The 10,029-nt window shown below is 40.0% G+C and overlaps 2 protein-coding genes across 2 annotated transcripts in view; one reads left to right on the forward strand and one right to left on the reverse strand.

Moving 5' to 3' along the window:
- The window catches only part of ghitm (growth hormone inducible transmembrane protein), a 4,549-nt gene extending 3,313 nt beyond the window's left edge, over positions 1-1,236 (reverse strand). Inside the window, exons 1-2 of the mRNA XM_032501456.1 lie at positions 1,193-1,236; positions 694-853 (exon numbers count right to left, since the gene is read on the reverse strand). Coding sequence (XP_032357347.1) covers positions 694-825 — 132 coding nt within the window. The 5' untranslated portion in view covers positions 826-853; positions 1,193-1,236. The remainder of the gene's footprint in view (positions 1-693; positions 854-1,192) is intronic.
- A 967-nt stretch (positions 1,237-2,203) lies between these two features.
- Positions 2,204-9,491, forward strand: chst3b (carbohydrate (chondroitin 6) sulfotransferase 3b). The gene is made up of 3 exons (XM_032501431.1): positions 2,204-2,537; positions 6,852-7,067; positions 7,266-9,491. The coding sequence occupies exons 2-3, from the start codon at positions 6,988-6,990 to the stop codon at positions 8,491-8,493; spliced, it is 1,308 nt and encodes a 435-aa protein (XP_032357322.1). The 5' UTR covers positions 2,204-2,537; positions 6,852-6,987; the 3' UTR covers positions 8,494-9,491.
- Positions 9,492-10,029: the final 538 nt, after the last annotated feature.

Below are 10,029 nucleotides of genomic sequence, written 5' to 3' on the forward strand. Positions count from 1 at the left end.
AAATTAAAGTTCAGATGGGCCGATCTGGAATCTTGCTCCTTATGAGGTCATAAGGGGCAGGGCTACCTTACCTTTCTCTGCTTTGCCCACCCAGAGAATTTAGCCCATCCATGAGAGAGAGAGAGAGACATGATGGCTTTCAAACGAGCAAAGTGGCAGCTGGTCAAGGCCAGATTTTGTTAGACACTGTCATACATTCTGAATATTAGATTGCAGCTTCCTAGCCTGTAGGTCACTCTAAGGTCAATCACTTTGCTTTGCTCACTTTGCTGGTAGAGGCAATTGTTCAAATCTGAGACATTAAACTTGCTTCATAACAAACATTTAGTCAATTTCTATCCAATGTAGACATTGTTAGCTATCATTATCCATCCTTTGTCAACAAAAGGGTACATATACTAAAAATGTGCATGACAAATTGAAAATAGAATTGGATTTAAAAAAAAAATATTCTAGTGATTTGAGGCGTGACATATCATATATATAACATCCAGTGCCCAATAACTAATTTTTTTTGTCTATGTGTGTATTTCAATATCTGTTGTGACAAGAGTCTAATCTCAGTAAGAGTGGTTCAGAGTAATAGTAGGTTGTGTTACTGGTGCGGCCATAATGGAAAGTTAAAGCAGCAATCTGAAAGCTTAGAGAAGTGTTAGAGAGCCATGAATGGCAGCCTGTTGGTGTTGACAGTACCTGCTGGGGCCTGAGCAGGGGTGGACAGGTCTTCAGGGCGGGTGCTCTCAGGGCTGGGGAGCCTTGAGACAGCACAGGACGGAGCCCAGCGAGAGGAAGACTCCTCAGGCACGTCAACCTCGCCACCAACATGGTTACAATTTATTATCGTGTATCAGTCTGAAAAAAAACAGAGCGTCTGGTAACTTGCAGTCGTGTTACATAATGTGAAACACATTTTAACACATAGGCCTACAGTATATTTGTAGCAATACCACTGGTCAACTACTGAAAATAATGTACAGTTTTATGTCATAACATGTTACTTTGTTATCCAACGTTAGCTCACATGACAAATGCTAACTAGTTAGCTGCGTAACATTAAAGACTAATTTTGCTAACGCTAGTCTTTGGGAACCTCTGGTATTACGGTGTTCAGCCTGACCACATACATAAACTATTACCACTAACAATGAATTATGTAATGTTTCAAGAAATTCAGATGTAAATTAAGTTACTTACCAAGAGAACAACGTTCGACGTTCACCTTTCTAGAAACTGTAGTGCGCAACTTACTGACGCAATCGTTTTGCAACCTTCGTGAAAATTCTTTATTCGTGCGTCATCATTATGCGACAGGTTTAAGGGGAATTGTAGTTCTCGCTCAGGAGGCGACTACCAGTCCACATAGTCCACACTCTGTACTTAAGGCTCCCAGGCCAACTCCCAACAGACTGAGCTACTGCCACCCCAAAAATTAGCCAGATACTCATAATTCACCTTTGAGAGTGTAATTTCATAAGGCCTATACACTAAGCCAATATCATTGTTGAAATATTACTGACGCAGTAATGTGTTAGGAGAGGCTGTCTCTCATTTAAACTACTTTACATAGTAGGCTACAATATATTTTAAGAACTGATCTCAAAATGTGATATGCAAAATCTTAATCTGCAAAGTAACTGTTTTCTTTATTTTGTTTATGCTAAAGATCTTTTTTATAGCTGCAAGTTTGTTATTATTTTTATACTGTTTTTTTTCTATACTGTATTTTTTATACCTCCTTATTCTCTATACAAATGTTTTGTAAGGTACTGGAAATTCAATTTCCTGATCCCAAAAGGATCAGTAATGAGAAGTCTAAGTCTAAGAAACAAGAGCTGTCAGATAAATGTAGTGGGGTAAAAAGTAGGGTAGGAATGACTTGGTTTTTAATTTAATTTGGCCTACCATAAATCAAGTTATAGACAGAATCTGTAAGCGTTTTGTGATGATCTGTAGGCTTCACTGGACATCGAGACGCACATTGTGTTACATGTCCACTAGGTGGAGTGCTTGCTTCTTCTTTTGTTGTGACTAGCCTACATCAATAAAAAAATATATAAAATAGGCCTAAACAAAAGCGGCACTCCGGCACATAACAAAAGTATCCGCCCCTCGCATTGTTTACAATGTGTTTTATGTTCATGTTATGTTTATTAAGTTTGTCTGACAATTTATCACAGACTACAAACGAGAGTCTGTGAGGGGCAGAGGCAGTGCGCCTCCTGCCTGAAGCTCCGCTCCTCTGGACCAAACTTCCCCCATGTGATTCACTGAGTCTCAACTCTTCACAGACCTCATTCAGTTCAGCGGGCTGCCTGACCTGCCTCAAACATGAGTCCATCAGACCCAAATGTTTTACTTACCAAAACTAGGCGAGCTACTTCCTCTTTCGGATTGGACTGTTTTTTGTTACAGGAGTGAAGTATTGGGAAGTAATGGAATTAAATTCTATCCGGAGTCGCTCTTCGAGGAAAGGCAGATCAACTTCTCACGCGTGAACCAAAGCGGGACTCCTTCAGACACCGCAGCTTATCATGATGGTGGGTAATGGAGAGCGGATAAACCTTATACATTAGAATGATATTTTATAAATATCGAAGGCTATCAAATAATATAACATGGGAGAATTTTTTTTAACTCGAATGACACCTTAATAAAAAAAAATCAAGTAGCCTACTATAGAATCACCATAAAACAGTTGATCTCTAACATAAAAGTTGAAGCAAAGTGGCTTTTTCTTTGTAAAGACTTTTCTTATTAAGAAAGCATGACTTTAGTTTGTCCTTTTGACCTGAATGCAGCGCATGCTTCCCAGAGGCCCACTGTTTCCCTGACAAAGTACGATTTCCCAAATTGAGGTTTCTAGTCAATCTGTTTATGAATTACACAAACGTTGCTCGCTAAGTCACTGTCTGGATGTAGGATATAGTAATATCATTCATTCATACTTTTTTGACTCGTGCTGCATGACCACTACATCCACTAGGCTACATGCAAAAGCACCACATTGTCCCAAACATATTCCATCAACAAGCATTAATCTCGCCTACACTCAGACTTAATTAAGCATGCATGCCATACTCCATTGTCTTGTTAAAGATGTTAAGAAGAGATTCTTTTACTAGTATTTATGATCATCTCAAAGACCTTGTCAAAACCTCTTTTTTGGGGGTTACCAGATAGCCTAACAACTCTTAAAGAAATGGACATACAGTGTGTCAGTTAGTCGGACCAAGAACTCATTTGTCTACAATCTTTTCATGACTGTAAAATGTACATATTCTGAAAAGTAAATTAAGAAACATGTTTATTGATAAAAGAACCAGATGGGGATGTCTGTGTTTGGCTAATTAAAAACCTGAAGTAACAACGCATCCCATTTTTAAAAGGCTGATGATGTGTTTTACAGTTAATGTAAAATCGTAATTTGCAAAGTCATAACTAAAGCTTTGGAATAAATGTAGAGGACAAAAATTGTCCACAATTACTTCAAATTAAAAGTAGATATTACAAAAATTGGTATCACGGTAAAACCAGTACAGAAAAAATGATGGTTTATAAATTTCTAACATCTCATGCTATATATAGTGGTGTACTGCCCAATCTTACACTGCCAATACATTTTAAAAGTAACCTATTCTGTTATTTGTGTGTATTGAGACACACATCCTGTAATTATCACCCCTACATGCTGTATTTTAGAGAGGATCTACAAAAAAAAATTTATTGGCCACAAATAAAAAAACTATTCTGTGCATATAGTGCTCACTTGCAATCTCTCAGGCAAAGTGGGTTTGGCTGGGTAGTGTTCAATTTGTCTTCACATAAGATTTACATTAAATAAGAGGCAGCTATTAAAAACATTTGCAGCAAGATGATAAATGGTGCAGTGGTGGTTTTGTTATGAGTAGATGATCAAAAGTGTCATATGCCTCAGTGGTTTGTGAATATTCAACAATGTCAGCTCATGTGTGTTTTCTTTTTTTTTACTTTACACAGCAGATGCAATAAGCTGAGATAATTGGTGTACATCGCATTTTCCATTTAAATGACAAAACCTCAGACCACTTATTTTCTTGATGAATTGTTGATGTGGCTTACTTTGGTTTATTTTAAATCATTTAAGGAAACAACGAAAAAACTGCTAGAAGGTATAAAATATGTTTCCAGACTAAAATGTTTAAAAAGGACTAGACCTCTGTTATGTATTTTGATGAATTGTGTACTTACATTATCCCAAATGTTTCCAACAATGTTCAAACCCAGAGAAATAAGTAATTTTGATCAAGGTAACTGTCCATACAAATAATCGCCTGTTAGTGGGGTCATATCCTCTTTGCGCATATGTCAGTATTGTGGTGTCTTCCAGAACCTGTCAAGGATGGACTTTTTATCCAGTTTGAAGCCATATTACACTTTATTTACACTTGTTTTTTTACCATATACATTCAGTGCAACTTGCAGCCCCTCTGAGACGTCCTGTATCCAGCGAACAGCTTCAGAAAAACAGATTTTTAATGCAAAACCGTTTTGTTCAGTATTTTTACTGGTTTTAATCACCAGCTTTTGTAAAGGAGGAGATGATGTTTTTAAACACACATACTGTTTGTTTAAGTACTCTAAATTGAATTCCAATTAACTTTTTCAATGAAAGAACAGTCACTCGTGTCTTATTCATTAGGCCAAATCATTTTTGCTATATGCTGTTCTAAAATGATAATGGATTTACTAAGATCTTCTAGTGGTTTTACTTACACAAACTGTGACTGAATTTGCACAATGTTAAATGACCACTGACGACTAAAAGACAGAATTGTTTCCTTTGGTGCAGCTGACTATCTGACATGTCATTTTTTTTTTTTTCAGGGGGTTAGTCACTGACCCTGGGACATGTGAGTGACCTGGGAGTTTATGTTGCGCGATCTCAGCCCAAAGGAGGTTTAGAGTCACTCCTGTGTAAAGAGACCTTTGTGGTTGTGGCAGGGTGGTGCAAGACAGAGCTGATTTTTCCTCCCGATGCAAACGTGTCTCAGTAGACAAGCTGTTCACCATTTCATTACACGCTGTTCCACGTCTACCGTGCTCTATGTATAACTGTAAACTTCCCATTCCCACTCAGAGTCTTTTGCAGGAAGGGTCCAACCATTTCCCTGTGTTTAGACTGCAATCATTTGTACCGGCTTCTGTGCTTCAAAACTGGCCCGGGACAAAGGTTGCAATAGGATGCGAGAACTGGACCTCCAGACGTGTTACACAGAAACTTAAAAAGGCTCATCAGAATTTAGAATATTATGCTCATGTATCAGGCTTCCAACACCATGCTGCTTGTTTCACGTCAAACACACGATTACCTTGCTGAAGTTAGAGAAATATGGGCCTGTTGGCCTGTGGCTCTGCTGATAAATAGCAGCAGTTTTTACTAATGTTTTGGCCCCGACCCACCGGTTAAAAGTGATCTGTAAGAAATCACAGACATACTCAGGAGTCTTTACGTAGCACCTGAAGGCTCCAATAAACAAATGTTTTCACAAACCCAGACGTCTGATTCAGGATTTAAAAAGACTGACGGTACACATTTAATGTTTCTAAATTTCTAACCTAGGCATTTTTGTGGGCACACATCAAAATGACATATTGCCAATTTCCTCAGGGTGGAGACTGTCTCATTTACTCTTGCAGTGTAATTGACCCTTTCACAGGCAGACGAGGTAAGGCAGGATTATGCTAAAATCCCAAGATTAGTCATGGATTTGAGCCAAGATGCCATTATCCTAAAATATCAATCTTTAAGGAATGTGCAAATACACATAGGCATCATTAAATCCACTCTTATCTTCATTTGACTACCCACTACCCGCCCTCCACAGAGTATACACAAGTACTGAACAGCCTGGAGGCTCAGACCACTACAATTTATGGCTCCACGACATGCATGCTTTCCTCTTCAATTTCAGCACTGTGCAGGTTATACATCTCAGCGTTGGTACATGTGTCCCCCTTAGTGTCAGTCAGGGTTTTAGAAGTACAAAGGCATATTATCAGGAAGCAGCAAGCCATTAGCCCACCACCAGATAGTGTACTGTACCATTAGCCCATGTCACTGTGGGCCTCTGTTGAAAAGGTCTCCTCCCAGTGTTGACATGGAGGAGCAGCTGGCAGTTTGGACCACACTGCTCTGCTTGCATAAAAGTGGGAGGTAGGATTATCACTCTAACTCAGACAACTGAGTTTTTAAGCAAGCAGCTTTGCAGTTGTTTTATTACAGTTAGTTTAATTACAGAATTGTGCTTGGTTGGAGTCTCTCACTCATATTTCACTTGTGCTCTCACAATTGTTTTTTATAAAGACTGACTCATAAATACAGCTTTCCTATGTGCACCAGTCTTCAGTCTTGCAGGGTGGGTGGGCGGGCCTGTTCCTAAAATGCCCTGGTGCACCTAAAGATAACACGGACTTCCTCGTTGGAAGAGCTGGCTTAGATTCCAGTCTAGCACACTCGGCTATTTTCTATTCTTATCTTCTCAAGATATGATATTTTTGTCTCTAGGTAAATGCCTCCATAGTTGGTTTTGCAGAACACAGTACAGAGATGCTGTGCTTGAATGCAAAATAGAGAAAGAAAAAAGGCATGTGAAAGATGAAGTACTCTGTATAACCACAACTCTGACTCTGCATCACAGTGCAGTTTTACATAATGCAACAATAGACTGTCAACTTCCCCATTTCCTTGAGTGGTTAAAACAAATACCTTGATGTGTTTCGACAGAAAGAATTGAGACCAAAGTACTTACTCACCGCCGTGCTCAAATGTGCAAAATGTGTAACTGACAGGTTGATGTTCATTTCATTTACAGGATGAAACATCGCCTACAACGGGGAATACAAATAACTGGAAGGCTCTTTAAGAAGGCGACTGGAGACTTCCAAGATTGGCAGAACCCATTAAGAAGCAGTCTGTAAAAGCATATCCAGGCACAGCTACATCCAAGAATGAGGATCAAATACACATTACCCATCGTCTTTATTGTGGCACTTGTTATCATTGAGAAGGAAAACAACATTATCTCAAGGTAAGTCCATTTCATTGATCAATGGAGTGCTTTAATAATTCCCAGTAGGTTTGTGTTAAAGCTTTTAACAAATATTTAACAAAAACCCCTTTAGTAACACAAAATTGCTGCAAATGTTGAGTTACATAACATGGATATGACTTCTTTCTGTTAACTTTAAAAGATAACACAACTCTGTGACTCCTCTCGCACTTTTAGGGTGTCAGATAAGCTCACCTTAAAGCAGACCCCCCAGACCCCTCTACAGCCCAGTGGTTTCTCCCACATACTGCTGAAGCGCAATGGTTCCTTTAGCTCACTCAGCAAGATGGACTCTGCCTTCACACTAATGAAGCGGCGCCTGGAGAATTATAGCCAGCACCAGGAGGTGGTGACAAGGGGTAAGAAACACATCCTCCTGTTAGCTACCACCCGGACGGGCTCCTCATTTGTGGGCGAGTTTTTCAACCAGCAGGGCGACAACATGTTTTACCTGTTTGAGCCGTTGTGGCATGTGGAGAAGATGTTGACGCTGGAGACCGGTGGCACCAACGCCACAGCAGCTGCCAAGGCGTACCGTGAGGTGCTTCAGCAGCTCTTGCTGTGTGACTTCACCCTGCTGGAAAGCTTCATCGACCCCGTCCCTGTGGACCACATCACCACTTCCCTCTTCCGCAGGGAGTCCAGCAGCTCTCTGTGTGAGGAGTCGGTCTGCAGCCCCGTCATCAAAGGGGTCTTTGAGCGTTATCGCTGCAGATCCAGACGCTGTGGGCCCCTGAACCTGACCATGGCGTCTGAGTCCTGCCTCCAAAAGGAGCACAGGGCCATCAAGTCAGTGAGGGTGCGGCAGCTGGAGAACCTTCGTCCTCTGACTGAGGACCCACGCCTTGACGTGAAATTCATTCAGCTTGTTCGGGATCCTCGAGCTGTACTAGCCTCACGCATGGTGGCCTTCGCAGCCAAATACAAGAACTGGAAGCAGTGGGCTATGGATGGGGATGTGCCCATTGATGATGATGAGGTGAGAAAGCTAAAAGGGAACTGTGACAACATCAGGATGTCAGCGGAGATCGGCCTCAGACAACCACCCTGGCTGCGCAAGCGTTACATGCTGGTGCGGTATGAGGACATTGCTCGGTTCCCCATGAAGAAGGCAACAGAGATGTACCGGTTTACTGGAATCCCGTTCACGCCACAAGTGAAATCCTGGATCCTGAAGAACACCCAGGCCTCCAAGGAGGCCAGCGGTGTTTACTCCACACAGAAAAACTCCTCCGAACAAGTAGAGAAATGGAGGTTCAGTTTACCATTTAAAATAGCCCAGGTTGTCCAAAAGGTTTGTGGACCAACGCTGAAGCTTTTTGGATATAAATTTGTAAGCAGTGAGGAAATGCTAACAAATAAGTCTATTAGTTTGATTGAGGAGAAGGTGTTCAACTTTTTGTAGACTTTGATGGACATGAACTCTGAATCCTGATGCAGGAAAAAAAAAACTTTCAGAAAACTCTGGAATTACTGATATTTATTAGGGTATTTTATCCTGATACAGAGAGCTATATATTTTCTGATAGTGTACTATTTAAAGTGTTTTACTATTTAAAATAGTTTGATGAAGAAAATGTATTGTTGAGCGGAAATTCCTAATTAAGCTTTTTAACTATTGAAGCAAGGATGTACTGTACATTGAGACTTACATACATATGGGTATAGCATAGGGAAAATAGGAAGCTATCTTTGTTTTTGCACTCCAAACTATTTTCTCAGTCCAAACTGTATCGTTTGCTTGTCCTGCAAGCCTGTCCAAATTTAACTCCTTAGCAAATATAGGAAAGTCCTAAGGGAGCTGTGGGTTTTTGAAGACGTTTGAGATAGCAATATACCGTAGGCTGCTTTTACACCAAAGAAACTTGAAATGAAATGTTTATGCACAGCCAAAAAAATGAATAGCTCTGCATAGCAATGCTCATGGCACAAAGAGGAAATACCAATGTTTTGCCAGGTCATTTCTTCACATGAGATTTAGAAGTAATGTCCCATGTTAATTTATTTATTTGTTCTTTGCAAAAAGTCATAATGACCCCAGTTTTGAATGTGCTCCACAGGTTCTCTTCCCCTCTGCAGGGGTACTTTTCTTGCACACATATACTGTAGTTTGCTGTACATGCATGTTTGTAATTGGCCAAAAGTTGTTTGAAGTTGTCCTCGGTATTGTAAGGACCCATTTTGTAAAAAACAGATGTTTACACTGCCACTGTATGCAAACATTCCAACTGCAGCTGGTTTGCAGGATTGTGCGAAGTTTGTCGGCAGGTCTGTCTGTTGACACAAGTCTCTTGGCTGGTGATAAAAAGAGGTCTTGATATTCTGGCCTGCTAGACTGTTTGCTGATGTTCCAGTCTGTTCCTTTGGCATTTTGTTTCTTACAATAAAGCTTCTTTAACAATTTCCGGAAAACATCTCAATTTTGGTATGAAAATACTGCATCCATAACTGTGGCAAAACTGTTATTTTAGTAGACTTGTCTGAGTTTCACATTCAACTGACATGAGCACTAGTTCCCCAATTCATCATCTTTGTAAGTTATCTTTTTTAAATAATCAAAGGACAGCATGCAATATGCAGATTAATGCAAAACATAACCATGTGGTGGAAAATAAAAGGAACTTACCCACAATGACAATGCCAACATGCTAACGTTTAATAGAGAGTATGTTTAAAATGTTCACCATGGTTATTTTGTCATAAAGTATAGGACTAATTGAATGTTTGACCTGATGTTGACCAGATCAAAAGTTATAATTCATTCTGAGAAGGACATGAATGTGTGTACCACATTTCATGGTAATTCATTTTAATAGTAAAACATTTCACTCAAAACCACTACATTGTGTGGCTACATGAAAAGTCAGGGGATCACCAATGTGAGTATGATTCATCCTTTAGAAACCTTGAATTCCTGCACCAAACGTTAAAGAAATCTACA

This window comes from Etheostoma spectabile, chromosome 21 (genome assembly GCF_008692095.1).
Source record: "Etheostoma spectabile isolate EspeVRDwgs_2016 chromosome 21, UIUC_Espe_1.0, whole genome shotgun sequence".
NCBI lineage: Eukaryota > Metazoa > Chordata > Actinopteri > Perciformes > Percidae > Etheostoma > Etheostoma spectabile.

What these genes read in the sequence shown, in the direction of transcription:
- chst3b (XM_032501431.1), top strand. Translation starts at nt 6,988, where the DNA reads ATGAGGATCAAATACACATTACCCATCGTCTTTATTGTGGCACTTGTT. An exon ending in GAAAACAACATTATCTCAAG is followed by an intron (nt 7,068 to 7,265) that starts GTAAGTCCATTT and finishes TCGCACTTTTAG; the next exon opens with GGTGTCAGATAAGCTCACCT.